Source organism: Micromys minutus (assembly GCF_963924665.1).
Source record: "Micromys minutus genome assembly, chromosome: 7".
Classification (NCBI taxonomy): domain Eukaryota; kingdom Metazoa; phylum Chordata; class Mammalia; order Rodentia; family Muridae; genus Micromys; species Micromys minutus.
This window is the reverse complement of record NC_137976.1, coordinates 1758888-1782231: the sequence shown is the minus strand read 5'-3', so window position 1 is coordinate 1782231 and position 23344 is coordinate 1758888. Positions and strand designations below refer to the sequence as shown.

Genomic DNA, 23344 nt, shown 5'->3' with positions numbered 1-23344 from the left:
TGGGTAGAGGCTCCACACGGCTTATATCCAGTATATCCCACCACCACCATTATCCCTTAGCAGGCACTATATTTTGGGCCACACACAGCCCTTGATCTCAGTTATTAGTGAAGGCAAGTTACAGTGTAGACTGGGAATACAGACCCTTTATAGTCCCAACAACGAAATGTTAGAATTAGACCTGAGCAGCCAGCTTGAACATACAGTTGCTTTAGAATAAGATTTAGAGAAATGGTCGTTGTGTGACAAAAATCTCAACAATAACAAAAAAAAAAAAAAAAAAAAAAAGACTTCTGTACAAGTATAGGGGCTCACAAAGGCAGGCCACTTACATGCTTCCAGCCCAGCAATGACTCACGAGGCCAGGCTTGAACCCTGTCCTTGTGTCTGCTGACCATCTTGCCGATCCGTGCCTCTTCCGTGCACGCGCGATGAGGGACAGTCTTGGCGTCTTAGGCTGGCCAAGAATCACCAACTGTGAGTCCAGATTATATAACAAACCCAGTACTCCTTAAAAGAGTGGGCATGCATGTTCTGCCTTCATAATAAAGATGTAGATTTATATTTGTTACCATATGACCAAGGTACGGTAGATTGTTTTATTAGAAAGCAATCACGCAAATTACCCAATTTACCCACAGTCCACCCAAGTACTAAAACACTATATAAGCCCTCACACGGTTAGGATTAAAGGCATAATTAGTATATAAACCAGAATGTAACAGGTGACTGCTGCATTTAAACAACAGTCTTCCTGCTGGCTTCGGTGGGCGAGGCCTGGATGGACCGCACCACAGTGGCTCTGGAGTCCCCGAAAGCATTGCTGGCCGAGGCCTGGGGTGCGGGCTCGGACTTGGTGGCCGCCTCGCCGTCGCTGGGGCCGGCCCTGCCCGTGAAGCCGGCGCCGAACAGCTCCTCCATGAGGCTGCTCTTCCTGTCGCGGAAAGCCGTCGCCCTGGCCCTGGCCCTGGCCGCCTTGCCGAACGAGGGCTCGTAGCCCGCAGGCTCCAGCTGCAGCTCCTGCTCGCTGCGGTGCTTGCCCGTGCCGTGGCGGCAGCGGCAGTGCGGGCTGCCCGAGGCCTGCCTGCTGGAAGTGGGCAGCCCTTGGTGCAGGTTCTCGGTGGCCTCGGTGAAGGAGTAGTGCTTCCGCGACCGCGGGGTCTTCCTCCGGCCGCGCCCCGGCTCGGCGTCGCCGGCCTCGCCCGCCCCGTGCACCTCCTCCGCCTCGTCCGCCGGGGGCAGCTCTTGCGCCCAGGTCACCTGGACGACTTGGCCTGCATCGCCCACATCGCCCGCATCGCCTACATCTCCTGCATCGCCCGCATCGCCACCCGCCCTGGCCAGGGCCTTATCCTCTGCGTCCTCGGAGACTTCGCTTCCCTTTGCAGGTGGCTCTCCTTCTGCTGGGATGACTCTCTTTTCTTGGTCTGCCTTTTTCTCTTTTGGCCTCCTAGGGCTTTCCAGAGAGGTTTGTGGTTTCGGGTGTTCGACCTCCTTGGATAAATCTGCGTTAGAAAGATGGAGCATTGAGTGCCCTCAAACAAGAAGTGGATTTTAGGAGGCTCCCCTACCCCCAGGCGCGGAGCAAGCTGAGGGTCTGAGTTCCTGCCGCTGGCACCCACTAGAAAGCAAACCCCTGAAGGGCTCGTGTCTGTGCGCGGTTCTGATCCTGAGCTTCCCTCCCTGAGAGCCCCCTGCCTCTGGGAAGTGAGGCCCAGTACGGTGGAGAAAGACGATGTCCTGTCCTGTCACCAGTGTGCTCGCTTGCACTGACACAGGTGGCATTGCTAACCTTTCCTAGACCTTCCCAAATACCTGGGAATTAGGAAAAGAAGGAAAAGGTTATTCATGCAAAATACTAAGGACATCTCTCCAGCTATTAAAACATGTTAAGCATCAATTAAAACAACAATCATTTCAATAGTCAGACGCTGAGGAAATGGCCCACTGATAGGTGTATATAAATCGGCAATTCTTAATTTTAATTGGTTTTTGCTTTTCCAGCAGTTTGGCAGTTTCTAGCAGTATTTAAGCGAATGCGTTGTTAGGCCCAGCACTTTCATCTCCTACACAAACCTACACAACCAAAGCTGCAGGGCTGTGTGCGCAGCTGGCGTGCTTTAGCTTAACACTGTACTGTGCCTGAGGAACGTGTGAGACACAGCATGCTGCCGCGGGCGCTGGGCAGCTCTGGGCAAGTGGCCTTAGGGGAATTGACACTAGGACAGGAGCTCACGGCATTTGCATTTTGTTCCTGCTGCTGGTGGTGTGTGTGCATGTGTCTGTATGTGTGCGTGTGTGCATGTGCGTGTGAATGCCTAGAACCATGCCTTACCGCAGTATGGGCTTAAAAGTGGGAAAGGTAAACGAACGCTGCCGCAGGAAGTGCCCGTGTGGTTTCCAGCACGGCGCACCGCGCGGCGCCTTGAGGGACACACCACTGCTATTTCAGCCTGGCTGACTTCGCAGCAAGAGTCTGGCCCCGCTAGGTCCTCTCAGCTCCTGTCAGGCCTGAGGAAATGCGTGGAATTTTGGCGGGCTCCTCCTTGACTCATCTCCAGCTCACCTGCCAGCAACAAAACTATAAAAACGGGGGCAATCTTCAAGATCTAAAGGAAAGTGATAACCTAGAATTTTGTAACCATGTAAAAATGATTTAATCACCTGTCTGGGTACTCGAGTGACATTCCAGGTGGAAAGCGCAGATCTGCTCAGTGGCCACCTGTCCCCAGGAAGCTCGAGGAGATGGCATGCTCTTTAAGACCCTGAGATTTGCTGACCAAAAATGAGGAAATGGTTTAGAACACAGAAGATTTGGGGGTGAAGGGAGCCTGCAGAGATCGATGGAGAATCCAGCCGCATGCCAGCAGCAGACAGACGGGGACCAGCTCACATGCCCACCCCCACCCCTTTCTCCTCCAGGTTTCTCTAACCAGGAAAACTAGAGATTTGGTCTGCCCTGCCTGTGGCCTGGGGCGGTGACTTTGCTCTGGCACTGCAGCCTGGGCTGGCTGAGGCTCCTCCTTAACACCCACAGAAGCATCTGGCTTTGACCTGCTCCCAAGAGCTGAAAGTCAGCTTGGTGATGCTCTGAGGAGTTCATTCAAATATTCTCTGACCTCCACCTGCCTTGGATCTACCCCCAGGAGCCCTGGCTGTGGAGCTAATGACATTGTATCTTCCAGGATGATCTTGACCTTGCAGGTGACTGGGCCTGGACTGGCAGCGTCCTTCCCTGAGGCCCGTTTCGCCTAGCAGGAAACTTTCTAAAGCTGTTCAGTTACCTTCATATTTTCTCTTAGACTCTTCTTGCTTTGGTAGTTTACACGTATAGTAAGAAATGTCATGGTTTATTTCTGTTGATTTTTCTTTATGAACAATGTTTCCTTTTGCCTTTTTACCCTATAATTTACAAAAATAGTAAAAAGCACATTTTGAGGTGTAGTTAATTTTAAGTTAAATTTTAAATAAATATCAATGCTTTTGTATACAACAGTGAACTGCTTTAGCCACTCCTCCATCCCTGCCCCCTGGGTTTCTTGAGTAATAATGGCTCTGGCTGTTCTGGAACTCACTTTGTAGACTATGCTGGCCTTGAATTTACAGAGATCCACCTGTCTCTATCTCCCAAGAGCTGGGATTAAAGGTATGCATCATCACACCCAGCCAGACACCCTATTTTCGTTAAGATATATATTTTTTAGACAATGCAAGATTTCCGAGTTCTCATACCTTAGTTATCCAAAATGGGACATCTGACTTTTGGGTTTCCTGGTGTCTCATATTTACAAATGGCAAACTTTTCCTGTCTGCTTGTACTGATTTTGTTGAAGAGACTGTAAAGTAGGTAGATTATGTGTGAGGAACATTTTGTGTTCATAGGCTTCACTGCTCCCAAGCACACACTGAATGACCCCCTGTACAGGAGCGTTCTAAACAGGCAGCACACGGTCAGAGTTCTCTTTCCTACCTTCCCTTCATCCGTCTTATCCTCCATCTCAGAGGTCACGAGCATCACAGTGTTAAGGGGAACTAGGTAGGTGCTAGGATCAGGCAGCGCAGCTGTTCTAACGACTGACATTGCCTCCAGGAAGGGGTTGTGAGACCAAGCCACTGCCACACCAAGCCAGAGCTCCAGAGGCCAACAGTGTCATGCCTGTGGCAGGCGCATGTCTTTCTTGTTTGCTGGGCGTTGCTCAGGATTATAGTCCAGAGTCAGTGGACTTTGAAAGCAGACCTGGCTGCTCCTATTGTGTTAGCCGAGAGGGTTCTGCTGTGCCTTACTTGAGCAGACCCTGTGGCTGGGAGGGGCGCAGTGAATATTAATTAGCACTTATTGTCTTATAGGGAAAAACGCAGGACTGGAGCACCAGCCTGGAGCCACTGTGCTGAACCTCGGCGGCCAGGACCGAGCAGTGCTGTGTTGGGGTCCACAGTGACAACTACACTATTGTACAGGGAGGTTAGACACTGCTTAGGCAGCTGCACAGGGCCTGAGGGGACTTCTTGGGTGTGGGGTGTGTGGGGTGGGAGATGTTCTTTTGACCAGGGTGATGGTTATACAGCTGTAAGCATTTGCCTAAATCCACTGACCCTGAAGGCCGAGGTAGGCACGTTGTTATAAAGTGTACCTCAGACAACTCTGTGCTCACAAGCTGCACACTGGCTTACGGATCTCCTGAACAGAGCTCCGCTGGGCAGGAGGGACCCAGCACAGTGGGAGAAGAGCCATGCTGGTTCTTTGTGACCGTGTCACAACTCCAGTGTTCTACAGTGACCAAGTGCCTGCCTGTTCAAGGTCCCACCGTTTCGCCTATATAGATTAGGAAAACATCTGCAGACACTTAAAAGCAGAGTTTGAGCAAGGGGGACTAAAACGTACCTTTCGGATAATCTTCCTTATCATGTAAGTTTTTAAGGATTCGATTAGTGTAGATGTTTTTGATTTCCAGCTCACGGTCCTTCTCCTGAAAAGAACACCATGTCAGTCTCCAGACACAGCTGCCTCAGAAACCTAGACTGAAACCATCAGTTTAAGGGGAAGCCACTGGTCACGTGCTGTAATGGGAAAGTGAAATTAAACCAAAATCCAATCCTCAGCCGCTCTGGCTAGACCTAGTGACCACAGTACCGGGCAGCAGAGATCAAGGCCTTATCCCGGCACCTGACATTCAGGCGGCGCGCACCGGCAAGGCCGACGGCAAGCCGACAAAACTCCCCTATGGATTTAACTCATGGCAAAGCAAAAGCTCTGAAGATCTTAACTTGACGGAGGTAAGAAAAAGCCCAAGAACCTGACAAAGCCTGACATCATACAAGCCTGCAGGCTGCTGGGCTCAACCACTGTCTCCAAGGTCACTTCTATGTCAGTAAAGGAAACATTAGAGACCCCTCGATGAGGAAGGGCTTTATATTCTTTTTAAAAAGATTTATTTATTTTATTTATATGAGTACACCATAGTTGTCTTCAGACACACCAGAAGAGGGCATCAGATCCCATTACAGATGGTTGTGAGCCACCATGTGGTTGCTGGGAATTGAACTCAGAACCTCTGGATGAGCAGTCAGTGATCTTAACCACTGAGCCATCTCTCCAGCCCAGGGCTTTATATTCTTAGAAATCATCTCTGAGTGTTCTGTTGGATGTTTTGCTTGAACACACACACACACACACACACACACACACGTACTAGTGAGCTTGAGCTTGGTTTCTGCAGAGGCCAGAAGAGGGCATCAGATCCCTAGAAGTATCATATAGCTGGTATGAGCTCCATGTGGGTGCTGGGCTGAACCTGGGTCCTCTGTAAGAGCAGCCAACTCATTCCTTTATTTATCTTTTTGAAGGTTTTTTTATTTATGAGTACACACTATAGCTGTCTTCAGACACACCAGAAGAGGGCATTGGATCCCATTACAGATGGATGTGAGCCACCATATGGTTGCTGGGAATTGAACTCAGGACCTCTGGAAGAACAGCTAGTGTTCTTAACCCCTGAGCCATCTCTCCAGTGCCTGAAAGCAATATTATGCAACATAATGATCAGAATGGTCTAGAGTATAACACCCTTACAATCTCTATTCTGTTGCCTTGGTTCATTATCAGGTATGGCTACAGTGGAAAAGCCTACAGGTCAGATTCATTTGCCCAGATGACTTGCACTGGTGGATTTAAAAAATACATACAGGTTTTCCTCCCAGCCCATGCTCCCAGAATGATGATGACTCTGAGACTAGTTACTTATTAATAAATGCTTACGCCAGAAGGTTTGACTTCTTCTCTGACTTGGTCCTAACTTATGTTCCCTTTTATCCTAACTTGGGTTCAGCTGCATGGCTGGTTTCTCCTCCTTGTCTTCTTATACCTGTCTCCTCAGGGTTCCTGGGGCAAATCTCCCTTTATTCTGAGTTTAGCTATTTGCTAGTTTATGTCCATCTTCTCAGTGTTTCATGGCAAATCCCTTGTGCCTCTGACTATTTACCAGAATTCTCTATATCTCTGCTGGGTGTCCCACCTTCTACTTCCTGCCTCAGTTCATTGGCCATAGCTTTTTTTATTGACAGGTGATGCTTACAGTTGGGAGGCGACCCCAAACACAGGAGGAATCACAAGTGATTGCCATTGGTAGTGACTGAGGGTCATGAGTGTTTGCTTTCAGATGCCAGGACAAGGGGACATAGCAAAGCAGACCTGGCCTCCATGTTCTCCCAGTTTCCTTCAGTCCCTACCTGGCACCCCCTGCCCCCAACCCTGAACTTTGCAGCCCAGGGGCTGGGCTGCCCTTCCCCCATTTTATGTAATCCAGGCATTTTATGTGTTCTCTCTCTCTCTCTCTCTCTCTCTCTCTCTCTCTCTCTCTCTCTCTCTCTCTGTGCACTCTTCCTCTCTTTCTCCTTTTTCCCTAATCCTTCTCCCCATGGCGATTCCCTTGGCCTCAATCCTTGGGGCCAGTGAACTCACCTGAGAGCAGCTTCCCAATAAACCTGCCTTAATATAATCTAATCTGGTTTAAACTGGCTCATTTCACTGGTGCAGAAACAACCTATCAACAAGCCCACTCCATAGAAACAGAACAGGAAGGTCAGAGTTTATTAGGTCCTGATAACTTCACAAGCTATGTCACCCTTGCTCTGTGGATTACCACATTACCTGCATTACTCTGAGTAGCATGGCTGCTCACAACCATGGGTTCTTTTTGCAGTCTGAATTACTAGTATTCACTCTCAGGTCACACATTACACTTCAAATGTGTGTGTGTGTGTGTGTGTGTGTGTGTGTGTGTGTGCACGTGCATGTGCAAAGCCAAGCACAGTGGCACAGCCTGTAACCCTAGCACTGGGAGGCAGAGATAGGAGGATCTGGAACTTGCTGGCCAGCTCTAGACAAATTGGCAAGCTCCCTGTCTCAAAATATGGTAGAGATGGATAGAGGAAGGCACCCAGTACTGATCTCTGATCTTTGTGTGATTGTGCTGCACACACCCCCCCCCCACACACACACACGAGTACAGACATCTTAAGAAGGCAAAAACAGAGCTAATACAGAAGTTGATAGTCACTATAGGTGGTTGACTGCGTATTAGTGAATTCTGGAGGAGACTGGCTGGAGGTTTGCAGAGTCAAGCCACCACCAAGACACAGAACTTGGCAAGGTCCAGGGCTGTGTCTGCAGGGCTGGATGGACAGGTGGACAAATTTGAGAGGGGTGTATCAAGCGATGGGAATCTGTAGGTAGTGTTCAACTGAAGCTCCAAGAAAGCGACAGACAGGGCTTCTGTCATCTCTTGCTGGGCAGCCAGTGGATGGAGGGCCGATGTCCTTTGTTTATGGGGTTCCACTGACTGCTGTACCCAAATGCCCATGTTCTCCTCACCCATAACTTACTTGTGGGAATAAGTATCATCACTCTGTGTGTGTGATGGGACAAGCTTACCTTCTGCTTAGTAAAATGGAGTCACCCAAAATGAGGCACAGCCTGAAGCCACTGTGCTGCACAACGTGGAGTGGCCTAGGGCAGAGCACATTCTGAACTCCATACTCAACAACCAACTCAGACTCACCAGGATGGTTCCCTTCACGCACCCACTGCCTATTACTTTGAGGCAGAGTCTCTCCCTGAGTCTGAGGCTCCTGTTTTCTGGGCTGGAAACCAGCAAGCCCTAGCAATCTCTTGTCCCTGTCCCCTCAGAGCTGAGGTCATAGGTGTGCAAGGGGCTACTAGTCTGTCTGGGCCCATCTCGCCAGGCGAAGCATTTGTCTAAGTACTGCAAATTCTTTATTATTTTTCTTTATATAAAAGTACTATTTTTAGGGGCTGGAGAGATGGCTCAGGAGTTAAAAGTACTGACTCCTCTTCTAGAGGTCCTGAGTTCAATTCCCAGCAACCACACGGTGGCTCACAACCATCTGTAATGGGATCTGATGCCCTCTTCTGGTGTGTCAGAAGACAGCTACAGTGTACTCATATATATAAAATAAATCTTTAAAAAATACTATTCTTGGACAATTTCATATATATACATAGACATACACATGTAACACACACATATACATATACATGTATACATATATAATATATACACATATACATAACATACACACATATATAATATACACACATATACATATATAACACACATACACACATACACACATGTACATATATAACACACATACACACATGTACATATATAACACACATACATACACACATGTACATATATAACACACATACACACATGTACATATATAACACACATACATACACACACGTACATATATAACACACATACACACATGTACATATATAACACACATACATACACACATGTACATATATAACACACATACACACATGTACATATATAACACACATACACACATGTACATATATAACACACATACACACATGTACATATATAACACACATACACACATGTACATATATAACGCACATACACACATGTACATATGTAACACACATACACACATGTACATATATAACGCACATACACACATGTACATATATACACACATACACACATGTACATATATAACACACATACACACATGTACATATATACACACATACACACATGTACATATATAACGCACTTTGACCATCATTTTCACCCCATTCTACTCTCATACGTGTCTCTTCTTTCGTCTTTCATTTATTTATTTTATTACTAATTTCTGAGTCAGGGTCTTGCTATGGGTCCTAGGCAGCCCTTGTCTTGAGTGCTGGGATTACAGGAGTATCTATCATGCCTGACTATCTTTTTTGATCAATTTTGTCCAGTAAGAACTGGTTCTGCATGTTCCTACAAGGTGACAGTTTCTCTGGTGTGACTTCTTTAAGATGTCCTGTTTCTCTTTGGACCAGTGGACATTAGAGGTGTCCACTGTTCTCAGTCACATTGGAAATATTAAGCTTTTAAAACAAAACATGTGGTGAAGTTGTACTTCCATTTCAGATCCAAATCAGGCCTGTGGACTTTTATTACACCTGTCTTACTTGTGCATTCTTTGTATCATCCCCTGGAACCCTGTTCTGAAGGCACCAGCATTATTCACAGTGTATACAAAGCCCACACCACAACCCCCACCCCCACGTACACTCTCTGTCACTTCTGAAACCATGCACATGTGAAGTCATTCCATCCTTGGCAGGTGACTGGCTAGAGTTAACTGAAACTACTGTGCTAAGTCACCTGCAATGGCTTTTCCCCATGACCTTACACCACTGGTGGAATATATAGTTGGTTATTTTTTAAATCTTGGTTTGGATTTTCAGTGGCTTCAGGATTTTTTTATACTCAACCCTGCTGTATAATGACACACAACAGTTCTGTGGCCTCAGATGTGGTTCTGCAGCCAGCCCTTCCGATCTGTCTTCTGTACACTGCTGTTGGTGTTGCTGTTGTTGTTGGTGTGTGTGTGTGTGTGTGGACACAGAATCTCACTAAATAGCCCAGTTGGCATACATCTTCCTATCTAACTCAGCTGTGGCCTTGAACACACAACCCTCCTGCTTCTGCTTTTCATGTGCCGAGACTGTTATCCGCCATACTGGCCATCTCCTTCTGTGTTTGTTCTGCATCCCGCTCTAGGTGGTCACAGCACACACAGCCACGGCGTCTCCTCACTCACTGCTTTTCTGGCTGCTTTCAGAGGACCCAGTTCAGTTCCCAACACCTACGTCGGGCAGCTTAGAGCCACTTATAACTCCAGATTGGGGCATCTGACACCTGTAACCTCCATGGGCACTGCATTCATGGGCACATATAAATGTGTGTATCACACACTATTAAAATTAATAAAAACAAATCTTTAAAAAGCTTTGTTATAATACTGGCAGAGAGTAATATAGAAGTTAATGGGATTCACTATTTTATGACATTTCCACACACAGGCCACTCACACTTGCTCTTCCATTCCTCCCTCCCTCTCCTCCCTCTGCACTCTGCCCCCTTCCAAACCCCTTGCCGTCCCTCCTCCTCATCTCTCCCATGCAATACTTGCCATCTGTGTCTGGCTCCGTGGCCTTACATGTTTCCTCTCAGTTCTGTCTGTGCTACGCAGACTGCAGGTTTCCCTTCACTCTTACAGCTGAATGCCCTCTGCGTGACTATGTACCCTCATGTGTATATGCATGTCTTTTGTATGTTGACTTCATGTTCTTCAGCATGTATCAGAGTGCTGTTGCTGGTCATGTCGTTGTGAAGTTTAGCTTTGGAGGAACCGTCATGTGGTTTCACTTGGGGACTCCTACTGGTAATCTTTTCCTTCCACATCTTTAGCAGCATTTTCCTGTGGAAACAGCCATCCTAACTGGGGTAAGTGGGACTCCATGGTGGTCTCCATCTTTCAGTTTTCCAAGACAGGGTCTCTATAGACTAAGTTGGCTTCTAACTCAGAAATCTGTCTGTCTGCCTCCTGGGTGCTGGCATAAACGGTGTCTGCCACTACCACATGGCCTAATGTGTTCATGTGTGTGTGTGTGTGTATTGCATGTAGTGTATGTATGTATGTATATATGTATGCATGCATGTATGCATGTATGTGTATGTATTGTATGTAGTATAGTATGTACTTAGTATATGTATATATGTATGTAGTGTATATATTTAGTGTATGTATGTATGTATGCATGCACGACACTGTATGCATGTGGAGGTCAGAGGACCACTGGGGGAGTTGGTTTTCTCCTTTGGCTATGTGGGTCCCAGGGTTTTTTACTCAGGGAGTGAGGCTTGGCAGCAACCCCCTTTACTATGTTAGCCCTATTATTTTTTGAGACAGTCCCACATAGCCTAGGATGGCTTCAAAAGTGCTCTGTAGCCAAGGGTGTCTCCACCACACATGGCTATGCAAATCAAACTATTTGTTTTGCATCTGTTAGGTTGGAGTCTGCAGCCTCATGCACACCTTGCAAATGCATCAGGTCTGGACTACATCTCAAGTCACAAGTAAGACCTTAAATAAATTATGAGCTATTGAAACGTATTCTGGTTCTCACTATGCTTTGACTTCTAACTTTAAAAGCGTATTCTGAGTTGCATTAAAATGTTGTCAGACTGCGCTGCTGTTTGCTGTTGTGAAATAGCAGTGAAGACATGCAGTCTTATGGAGCCAGTGAGTTTTCCTAATCTCCAGCATCGCACAGTGGCTGGGCTGTTCACTCCGCAGACCCTGCACCTGCTCATGACTGAAGGAACAACCTGAAGACATCATATGTGTGACTAACCCGGTGTTTGGGACAGATTTTTGGGGGAGATACCTTCAGCTTCTGCTGCAGCTGTCTCACTTCTGCCTGCAGAGTCTTTGTCGCTGTTTGAGCTGCCAACGTCTTCCGGTTTTCTTTGGCCAACTGCCGACTAAAGGACCGATTGTTCAGCCGAAGCTGTTTTTCCAAGTTCTGAAAACAGTATATATTTCAACTACTGTGTAGCAGCGTGGCGCCATGAAACTTGACTGCAGTGAAACAAGCTACATTTATGATAAAAGGAAACATCAGCCCAAAAGTCTGAGTTCAGGTCTAGAGTGAACAGATCTTTCCAAGCTCAGCACCCCAGTGATCTTTACAAACCCTGGACACGGATAACAAATGCTCAAATGCATCCTGAAAAGCCAGTAAGCCCAGCCAGGGGCACACCTGACAGTGGGACCCAAATGTGCTGCTCGATGGTAAATCTTCTGGCTCCTTCCCTAGAGGAAGAGCCCAGCCTCAGCATGGACTGTGAGGACAGGGATCCCGAGAGAGCAGACAGGAAGGCTGTAATGGGCATCATGCAGCCCCTCCACAGTGGTGGATGGTAAGATGGAGAACAGACAGACATACTGGGGGGGCCTCCCAGACACACCAGCACCCAGGAGCTCACTGGTGTAGTAGGATGTCAGGGGCTACTGGTAGTGGTGGTGCCTAACCTACTCTGTGGAAGACAATTTTCTTGGACAATAGAGGATTTTCCTGTAGAATTGTGTTAGTTTACAGGCTGCTTCCAGAGACCTAGCAGGAGCTTACACTCCCAGGGACCTAGCAGGGGCTTCTGTTATCATCTGCCATCAGGTGTGGGTAAAAGGCCTGCCCCAGCACTCCAGCTCTCTCTGTTCCCAAGTGTTCCTGCCGGTCCCTCTTTCTCCTCTTTTCTGTCCTCTGTCCTTCTTCTCTGCCCTCATGACTGCTCCTGTCTGTATGTCTGTCTACATGCCCACTACCCCTTGTACCAGATCTGTTCCATAGTGTAATATCTCACTACCTTGGCGTGGCCCCCAGATACCCACAACAAATAGTATCATGAAAATGTGGGTGAGACCATCGAATACTTACCAGAAAATATTTGTGACTAAGTACCAGAGAATTAAACAGTCCATTTGTATTTTCGTCCATGAAGATCATGTAAAACAGCAGGAACTTGTGTGATTAGTGCCTGCTCCCCGACTGCCCCTTTTAGTGATATTCCCGGCTTTGGACAACCAGGGTCTGTTGAGGAAAATCTATCCACCCCTCTTTAGACATTTTAATTCTATTTTTTCCCTCCCCTCCCTCCCTCTCTTCCTTTCTTCTCTCCCTTCCCATTCTCCTTTCCTTCCCTTACCCCTCTCTCACCCCTCCTTTTCCCCTCTCCCCACCCTCTCTCCCTTCTTTTCTCCCTTCCCTATTCCCCCCTCCTTTCCCCTCTCCCCTCTCTTTTCCTCCCTTTCCTTTCCCTTTTCTTTCTTCTTCCCAGGGAAACATTATTTTTAAATAACGAACGGTGTGGTAACAAGTCTGTCAGACTGAGGAGAAACAATAGAAGCAAAGGGGTTGGTGGATAGGCAGACAGACACACTACTCAGACAGACACACAACTCAGACAGACACACTACTCTGCCAAGGGGAGGTGGCCTTTCAGTAGGGGCTGGAAGCAGGTGATCAAAGGAAGACTCCACAACACACTGTAGACCTCTGGCTCACAGGACATGCCCATGCCATCGGACCAGCTGCTTTGAGATAGGCTGGGGAGCACTCTTGCTGGGGAGCATTCTTGCCCACTCCAGGGCAGACTCCCAGCTCTGACACTTGTGCGCCTCCTCCCAGCTCCTCCCCCACTCACTACTAAACACAGTCACTCTGTGTGGTGAGCTGGATTACAGCCCGTGGCTGATTGCACCTTTATCAATACTGGAGCTTCTGAGACACAAACCTGTATTTTTTTGTCATTTGCTTCCATTTTGGCTGTAAGATCTGTCAACCTGTGAGTCAGTTCTTCTCTCTCTGCAAGGTTTTTGTCTTCCGAGAGTCTCTGCAGGGCTTGCAAGGCGTCTTTGGTCCTCAGTAACTCACTGTCGGTTTCTCGGAGTTTCCTGGACACAGCTCGCTCCTTCTCCTGGGATTTCCGGAGGAGCTGTCGAAGGTTCTTCACCTCATTCTGGTGCTTAGCTGTAATCTGAGGTAGATTGTTCTGAGAGTTCACATATTTCCCTATGGCTTTCAGGTGCCTCAGCTGAAGCTGCTTCAGAAACTGGTTTTCTATGACAGTGGCTTCCAGCTTCCGATGCATGTCAGCCAGTTCGTTCTTCAGCTCCTTGATCTTATGGAGCCTGGCCGACAGCACCCGATGTGTCATGGTGTCTCTTTTCTTGGCAATTGTTTGGATTTGAGAACTGAAAAATGAATCATTCCAGATGTGCTTTTTCTCAGCTGGGATGTCCTTCTGGCCTGAGGGAACAGACAATGCAGGCTGTTACCAGCAGTGCACAGAGCAATGCACAGGTGCAGCGACCCCCCCCCCCCCCCCCCGCACACATACTAATGCCACAAAACTAAGAGGACAAAGATGGCTTCCTGGATGAGCCTGCTGCTGGCCAGGCTCTCCACACAGCTGCCTCACACAGAGAGCTCTTCAGTCCAGTCCCATCTACTTTATATCTGAAGATTTATTTAAGTCATCCAAGGTTGGGGAGTCACGAGGTAACACAGAATGTACTAAAAACTACTCTTCTGAAGTCTAAAGCCTGTGTTTAGGTATCTGCTATTAAAGTTACTCAAAACGTCATGCCAGGTGTGGAGGCACATCCCTGTATCCTAACACTAGGGAAGTGGAGGCAGAGGGTTAGGAGTTCAAGGGTAGCCTGGACTAAACAAGACCCTGTTTTAACACTAGTGTGATCTGAATATGCTTAGCCCATGGGAAGTGGCATTATTAGGAGGTGTGGCCTTTTTGGAGGATGTGTGTAATTGTGAAGGTGGGCTTTGAGGTCTCTTAGGCTTAAGTCCCACCCAGTGTGGAATCAGTCTCCTCCTGGCTGCCTCTCAGCTCTTCCTGCACCACATCTGCCTGCACACTGCCATGTTTCCCACCATGATGATACTGGACTGAACCCCTGAACCTGTAAACCAGCCCCAGCTAAATGTCCTTATAAGAGTAGCCTTGTCATGGTGTCTGTTCACAGCAATGAGACTCTAACATAACAAGTTACATTAAAAACCATTGTTCTGGATAGTTTTATGTCAACTTGGCAGAAGCTAAAGTCATTTCTGAGAGGAGTGAATCTCAGATAAGAAAATGTCTTTAGCTGGGTGCTTTAATCTCAGCACTCCGGAGGCAGAGGCAGGCAGAATTCTGAGTTCAAGGCCAGCCTGGTATGCAAAGGGAGTTTTAGGCTAGACAGGGTTGTTACACAGTGCAATCTCATCCAAAAAAAAAAAAAAAAAAAAAAAAAAAGGAAAACAAAACAAAGGCCACAAGGAAAAGGCTAACAGCTTTTTGGGGGATTTTGGAAAGATCGTCCCCATCCTTACCAGACTTGGGAGATTGTCTTTTGGGGTCAAGACAAGGCATTTCACTGGCAGTTCAAATTTTAATTCTTTAGCTGAGACCAATGGCAAAAAGCTGGTAAGGCCTGAGTGCTTGTACTGAGTACCTGTGATGAGCACCTGTCAACTAAAACAACTCTCCCTACTAGCAGGCTTGGGGGTTTGGCTCTGTGGGATGAGGCTGCAGCTTCTTGTTATTTTATGATTTCCTGAATTTTCTTCGCTAGCTCGTGTTAAACAAGGACAGCACTGTGACCAGTGCTGTGGCCAGTGCTGTGGCCAGTGCTGTGACCAGTGCTGTGGCCAGTGCTGTGACCAGTGCTGTGACCAGTGCTGTGACCAGTGCTGTGGCCAGTGCTGTGACCAGTGCTGTGGCCAGTGCTGTGGCCAGTGCTGTGGCCAGTGCTGTGACCAGTGCTGTGAGCAGTGCTGTGGCCAGTGCTGTGGCATGGCTGCAAGTCTGGCTTCTTACCTTTCGGCGGGGGCAGTTTACAAGTACCGTACTTTCTCTTCTCCTTTTCTTTCTCCAGCGGCTGCTGTGGCTGATGTCTGCTGACAGCCGTCTCCGAGCACTCAGAGAGAAAGTCTTCTGAGTAGTCATAGAGAGAAGTCAGGCTTGTGCAGGAGCACTGGGACCTGCTGTAATCCACGCTCCCATTGGAAGCCTGGCTGTTCTGTGACAGGCCACCAGCGCCGGGGCTCCGCTGGCCTTCTGAAGACCTTCTGTTGCTTCCTAGTGCCAGACTGGGGAAATGCTCATTTGTGTGTGCTTCTGCGGTGTCAGCCAAAGACATAGTCCATAACCTAAGAAAACAGAAGGATGCTTCAGCTTATGGTCATTGACATTAAAATGAGTCTGTGCTTTACTGTAGCTTCTTTACTAGGAAGGGTAATTAAGAATGGGAAACAGTGGGCTGGAGAGTTCAATTCCCAGCAACCACATGGTGGCTTACAACCATCTGTAATGGGATCTGGTGCCCTCTTTTGGCCTGCAGGTGTACATTCAGGCAGAGTGCTGTATACATAAATAAATCTTAAAAAGAAAGCTGTTTATTTTGTTTGTTTGAGACAAAGTTTCATTGCTATGTAGACCAGCTCAAAGTCACAGAGATCCACCAACTTCTGCCTCCCAGGGGCTGGGATTAAAGGCTGTGCGATCATGCTCAGCTCAAAAGAAAACATTATTAAAAAGCATTTCTGGAATGTCTCAATTTGGTTTATTATTTCTATATAAAATATAGGATCTTTGGGGTCAAAAATTAATAATATTCACAGGAAATATAAAAGTATATAAAATAACCCTGACACTTTTTTGATATATTTTTATTTTATGTATATGAGTGCTTGCCCACATGTGCCTGTGCACCATGTGTGTAGTGCTTGTGGAGGCCAGAAGAGGGTGTCAGATCATCTGGAACTGGAGTTACAGACTTAAGGTCCGCAATGTGGGGCTGGGAACCCAACCCAGGCTCTCTGCAAGAACAGCAAGTGCTTTTACCTGCTGAGCCACTGTCCCTTTTAAAGGCACAGCCCAGGCTGGCCACAATTTAAAACACAATTCATGTTTTAAAAAAGAAAAGGAGAATGAAAGCAGTGAGTTTCCTTTGTTCTGAAGGGATCTGGAACCCAGACTATCATTATTTAAAAATAAGTTTTAACATTTATTTATTTATGGGGTGGTGGTGTGCATATGTGAAAGTCAGTGGTCAACCCACCAGAACCAGTTCATCTGGGCATCTTCAGATTGTCAGGTTTAGCTGCAAGCCCCTTTATCTACTGAACCTGCTATCTCTGACCAGGCTGGCCTCAAACTCTAATCCTCCTGCCTCAGCTTCCCCAGCACTAGGATTATAGGCAGTTGTCTGTGCTTTCTTTCCTGCCATCTCAGGTGAGTCTGCATGGTTTGTCCGGAGCTGCTGAGTGACCTCAGCGGTGGACTCAATGTCATTCAAGGAAGAAATGTTTGGGTTCTCTGGGTGTGAGCTATTTGAAACGGACAGAATAGGAAGTCACACACAAGAAGAACCCTCCAGTGAATATGCTCAGCACTTCCTCACGAGGCTCTTTATTAGGAAGGATCAGCTCTGGGAAGCTGTTGCACAGCAGCGTACCTCATCAGTTGGATGAGACAAGCTGATCCATTGCAGATGTCTTTGAAAGCTTGGCTTTTTCATTCAACTCTCAATTCTGTTTTATCAAGAAAGCAAAAGGAGACATTAGCTGGTGTAAGATCCTTTGCTAAGGCAACACAGCACTTTCTGCTGGGAGCTCTGGGTGCCCTGAGTTGGTCTTTCACATGTAGCCTTTTGCTGCATGCGCTTAGTCTCAGCCTTCTCCTTGGCTGATGGAACGCATTGTGCCATTCATATTTTCCTACTGAGGCTCTTATCTGTATGACCTGACTAGTAGCACTAGCATTTTACTTAACTGCTACCTTTATGATGCACAAATGGCCCTGCAGCAACAGCCCCAGCTGCACAGAGGAGGCTCAGGCAGGTTGGAAGCGTGGTGACTATCCTGGCTTCGCGGCTCATGCTGGGGTCCTTTTCCCGATTCACAATGTGGAAAGCTAGTAGAACTTAACAGTCCCAGCACAAAGGATTTTTTTTTTTCCAGGCATGTTCTTCTGGGTAGCAGTGGACAGGACTCCAGGCAAAGGTCCAGCTTTGTGAACTGTTCCCTCTGGATTAAGAATTCCAGGTGTCTGGGCTGAAGAGATGGCTAAGAGGTTACAAGTGCTGGTTGCTCTTTCAGAGGGCCAGTGCCCACACTGAAGCTCTCAACAGTGTGCAAATCCAGTGCCAGGGGTTCTGATGCCCTTTTCTCATCCCCATGAATACCGAGGCACACATGTGGTGCAGAGGCAAATATTCGGGCAAAACACCCATGTGCATGATTAAAAAAAAGAAGAATTTCAGACCCTAACTTTTTGCTCATCTTGATAAAACCAAATTGCCTCAACATTGGCCGCTCATCCACAGGACTTGTGTTTGGCCAGTTGTCCCTGACAATCCATTCAACAGAACTTCTTCTCTGACTGGGCTGGGCGTGGTGTCTGGTGCTTGCACTGCTCTCCCTCCCCAGGAAGCTGAGGCAGAAGGATTGCTATGAGCTTAAGGCCAATAGGGGTTTCATAGTGAGACCCAGGCTAGCCCAGGATACAGAGTGCCTGTCTGTGTGCCTGCCCCTCCCAATTTCGAGCACACTTTAGAGGTCCTTAGCTTGGAATGCAGCCCAGTGGTCTTGAACATGTTTAGTGCTCATGAGACCCCAGCCTAGTGAAGGAAAACAACCCTTCAACCAGTATGGCTACACAAAGAAACAACAGACTTTATCTTCTAAAAGTTTTTACTTAAACATTTTTGTTTTTTGTGTACACAGTTTTTGTGTGTGTTTGGGGGCCGGGACTCAGAAGACTATGCTTAGGAGTCAGTTCTGTCCTTCCTCTGTGGGTTCTGGAAACCAAATTCAGGCTTGAACAGTGAGTGATATATATATCTATATATTTTAAAGCAAGGTCCTGTGTTGCACAGGCTGGCCTTCAGGTATGTAGCTGATAATAACTCTTTTTTCCCAACTTTATTTAAAAAAATAGAGATACATGTACAGATTTTTAAAAGCATTTTTGCATAAAACTATATAAATATATTGTCAGTACTTGATTTTTTAAAGGTTTGATAGTATGCACTGAAATCTTACTAGTTACAATGAGCATAAAGTACATGTAAAACAAAACGTAACATGAAAATAGTCAAAGTTTCTTGGTGTGTAAAGATTAAACATAATGATTTTTAAATACTAAGAATTGCCACAAGGCTATTATCTTAGCTCTTGAATTATTGATGATTTAAGGTTTAGGTGTACCCCACTCTGAGAGGATGCTATACACTTAAGAGGCTTCCACTTTTTGGGGTTTTTTTTTTTTTGTTTTTGTTTTTTTTGAGCTTCATATGGTCTGTGAATTGTTTCTTGGGTATTCAAAGCTTTCTAGGGCTAGTATCCAATTATCAGTGACTGCATATTACGTCTGTTCTTTTGTGACTGGGTTACCTCACTCAGGATGACATTCTCTAGATCCATCCATTTGCCTAGGAATTTCATAAAGTCATTGTTTCATTCCAGGCCTTATCTCCAATAAATGTGAGATAGTAGATGTGTATGTGGTGCCTTTATGTGTGGCATGTGTAGTGTGAGTATAGTATGTGTGGGGTGTGAGTGCGCATGTGTGGGTGGTCTGCTTGACCACTCGCTGTCCCTTCAGCCTTCCATGAAGCTGAGATGGGTGAGCCGTGGCACTGCAAAACTTTTGCTCTGCATGGATGAGCAGTCAATGGCTCCAGCATTGCTTTTTGTTTTTTGTGACAGGGTTTCTCTATGTAGTTAAAGTTGTCTTGGAACTCTGTGTGTATCAGGCTGGCCCTGAACTTACAATGATCCACCCACCTCTGTCTCTTGAGTGCTGGCATTACAGGCACTTGCTGCCATACCTGGCATCTGGTTTTGAACCCATGTGTTCCACAGGATCTTCACTGTCAGAACTCAGTATTCACACAGACTGCTGCTCTACTGACCGCACGTACCCACACTGAAGCTATACTTTTATCCTGAAGTGGGGCCATGTTACCTCCACCTCCACCTGCACTCTCCACCTCCTACTCTGCCTATGCTGTCCTTCGAGCTTCCATAGGAACCTTTACAGTGGTTTGTCAGTGCCTAGAAAATGGTCTGCTAGACTGTGCACAACCTATGGGTAAATTCCGGACCCTCCCACCACTGAGAACCCAACCCATGTGCACCGCACATCTCTTTTTAGGTCCTCTTGGGTTTGTTCCACCACCGCTGCAGTTTGGTGAGGTTCACTACGTTTCACACTTCTTACAGGAAGGAGCATGGCTAAAGTGACTGCTGTGGCCCTTTAAGTTCCGTCTCTGCTGCTCCCTGTCAGCGAACAGGCTGTCGATGAGCGTGCACTGACCTCGCCTTGTGCAAGCTAAGTTCACTTACTGTTTTATCGTCTTGTGGTTCTTCTCGTACTTAAACAAACAAAGCTGCATTTATCTATTGTGTGGGGTGGGTTGTTTCCCCTTCTTCCATGAGTGCCACCCGAGTGCAGTGCTCGCTCAGGACAGCAGAGGGCAGCACATCTCAGAGGAGGGGAGCTGAACGTGGCTGTGAACTGGCACGTGGGTCCTGGGAACGGAACCCCACCCCCACCCTCTCATAAGATCTCTATGGATGGCCTGCAGTCGGTGCATGATGGAAGTCGAATTATTCCATTGCATGGATGGTTATGCTTGGTTACACTGGACAAGACTGAGGATGGCGAGACTGGATGTCCTTGTCTTGTGTTTTAGGAGGAAAGCTTCAGTCTCTCACACTAGATTTTATATCCACATATCTTTTTAGAAATATAACAGATGTCCTTTGTCGAACTGTGGATGTGGAACTAAGGAGTCTGCTGGTGAAAAGCGAAGCTGGGTGGAGGGCGAGCAGAGAGGGGAGCTGGAGGGGGAGACAGCACAGCTGAGTGGCACCACACTGACCTGGTTGGCCTGAAGCTCAGACTCAGCCCCTCAGCAGACAGGAATGGTGTCAGGAGTGAGGGCCATGCGTGGGCCACACTGAGGTCTAGGGACCACACCTGGGAAAGCCCTCCTTACTTAGGCGGTGGCAGTGGGGGTCCCACTGGACACTACAGGACACTACAAGGAGAACAGCACCTTTCTCTCTCCTCACAGACCCAGTTCTATCTTTTGGGCTCAGCCTGAGCTGGGCCCGAGTTAGGACAGGATGAACTCCCTGCATCTGCCTCCTGAGTGCTGAGATTAAAGGCATGTACCACTGTACCTGGCTGCTAAACACAGTTCTGATGGTAAGTTTATGTGACCATTATCTTGTTGCTCATTGGAAGAGTAGTACCTGCACTTAGCATAAATTATACTCATCAAAGTGATGAGACATTACTACTCTCAAGTCCTCAGGACCCACCTGTGCTGCAGACAGGGCTGAGACCCGTCGGGGCGACGACACTGCCAAGTGCAGGCAGTTGTGGCATCTCCAAGCCTCCCTCCCCCAGCACAGCATCAAGTGCTCTCCGCAGTTTCCAACTTTGCAATCCAAGTTTCATCATTCATCTGTGATGAACTGACTGATGGCCAATATCAGGAGTGTGTTCTGATTAAGCTTTTCTAGAGTGTCTGTGGATTAACATGAGTAGGCTGCATCTCATGGTTCCTAACAAATACTTATGCTGTTTCCACACGTGCATTTCTCATTGTGTAGCACATAATGGCCCAGATCAAAGTGTTCTTCATTACTTAGCACATCCAGATGATGTTCCTTTAGTGTTTGTTAGGGGCAGGACATAAAAGCAAATTATCTTCAATGCAGAGATAAAGCGTCAGCAGGTGCTGGCTGGCACCAGCCTTTGGTTGGTCACGTCTTGAGTTGGTGTCTAGTTCAGGTTCATTTTGGCAGTGTTTACACTTGGAAGCACTGGTGTTTACAGTACAGTCTGTTTTATTCACTTGAAATACACTTTGTCTCTCTAGTGCAAGGTGTGCAGCTGTTTCTTTGCTGTTGTGACTCAGGAACACCATCGAAATGGAACCAGCTGTTACAGTGGAGAATCTGATCTAGCCGATGTTGTTCACGGATTGCACTAGACCAAAGGAATGGCTGCTCATAACAGCAAACCTCTCTGTTGTTTATCTATTACAGAGGAAGACATACGAATCTTCTAGATCAAGGTGTGCACTTGAATTATCAAGATTTTATACCCTGTTTTCAATCTTGATTTTGCAATAAGGCAGATTTTTTAAAAAAGCATACACTGATGTATTTAAAAACGAGTTATTGCATTGTTACCTGTTGTTCTTTCTCAAACTCATTCATTCCTAAGGTGTCTGGAGATGAACTGTATGTTGCATGCGGAGCACTCTTCACTGTGGGACTCATGAAGTTTCCAAGGCAAGACTTTTTGACATGTTCTAGTCTCTTTTTTTTAAAAAAAGACTATATTTCAAAAAACCCTAAAATATTATAAAAAAACAAATGTTAATCTCTCGGAGATACTTGTATAAGTACAGTATTTATCTATCATCTATGTAGTGGTTTGAATGATAATGCTTATATTCAGGTTCATATATTCAAATGCTTAGTTGGTGGGACTGTTTGGGAAGGATTAGGAGGTGTGGCCTTACTGGAGGGCATGTCACTGAGAGTGGGTTTGGAGATTAGCTCTCTCTGCCTCATGCTTGTGGATCAGATGTCACCTTTCAGCTACTGCTTCAATGCCACGCCTGCTGCCATGCTCCTCACCATGGTAGTCATGGGTTCTAACTCTGTGGAACTCTGAGCCTCAAAATTAAATGCTTCCGTTTATAAGTTGCCTTGGTCATGGCATCCTTTCACAGCAATAGAGCAATAACTAAAATACTGTGCTTGTGTATACTATAGATTACTGTATATATCATATACTGAGGTCCTTTTTTTAAAAAAAGAAAGTCAGCTATTGTGTATGGGTGTTTTGCCTACGTTCCTGTGTGAGCATGACACCTTCGAAGGGGTTAGGGCCCTCTAAAACTGGAGTTACAGGTGGTTGTGAACTACCGTGTAAGTGCTGGGAATTGAACCTGGGTCCTATTCTAGAGCAGCCAGTGCTCCTCACCATTGTCCAGTCTCCAACTGCAATTATCCTTAAATGAGAACGTGGCTGCTTGTTTTGTTTTGAGGCAGGGTTTCTCTGTGTAGCCCTGGCTATTCTAGAACTTCATCTGTTAGACAAGGCTCATAGACTTAACAGATCTGTCTGCCTCTGCCCCTGTCTCCTAAGTGCTGTGATTACAGGCTTGGGCTGCCACCTAGTGACCTGACACAAAGCACTGGGTTTCACCAGGAGGGAGCTTCTAGATTAGGTTCACTGAGGTGGAGACCCAGCCTAGCTGTCAGCAGCACCACCTTACAGGTTAGGGTTTGGGGAGGATAAAGAGAGAGCTAGTAGAGACCACAGTTCATTTCTCTCTGCTTCCTGGTTGTATGTGACAT

General features: G+C 46.8%; 1 protein-coding gene across 1 annotated transcript; it reads right to left on the bottom strand.

Moving 5' to 3' along the window:
• Positions 1-738: 738 nt before the first annotated feature.
• LCA5L (lebercilin LCA5 like) lies at positions 739-19808 on the bottom strand (the record flags this gene model as incomplete). The annotated part of the gene is made up of 9 exons (XM_080919215.1): positions 739-1505; positions 2665-2775; positions 3285-3402; positions 3733-3836; positions 4883-4967; positions 11780-11917; positions 13686-14200; positions 15771-16102; positions 19786-19808. The coding sequence occupies 9 exons, from the start codon at positions 19806-19808 to the stop codon at positions 739-741; spliced, it is 2193 nt and encodes a 730-aa protein (XP_080775341.1).
• Between the last annotated feature and the right edge of the window lie 3536 nt (positions 19809-23344).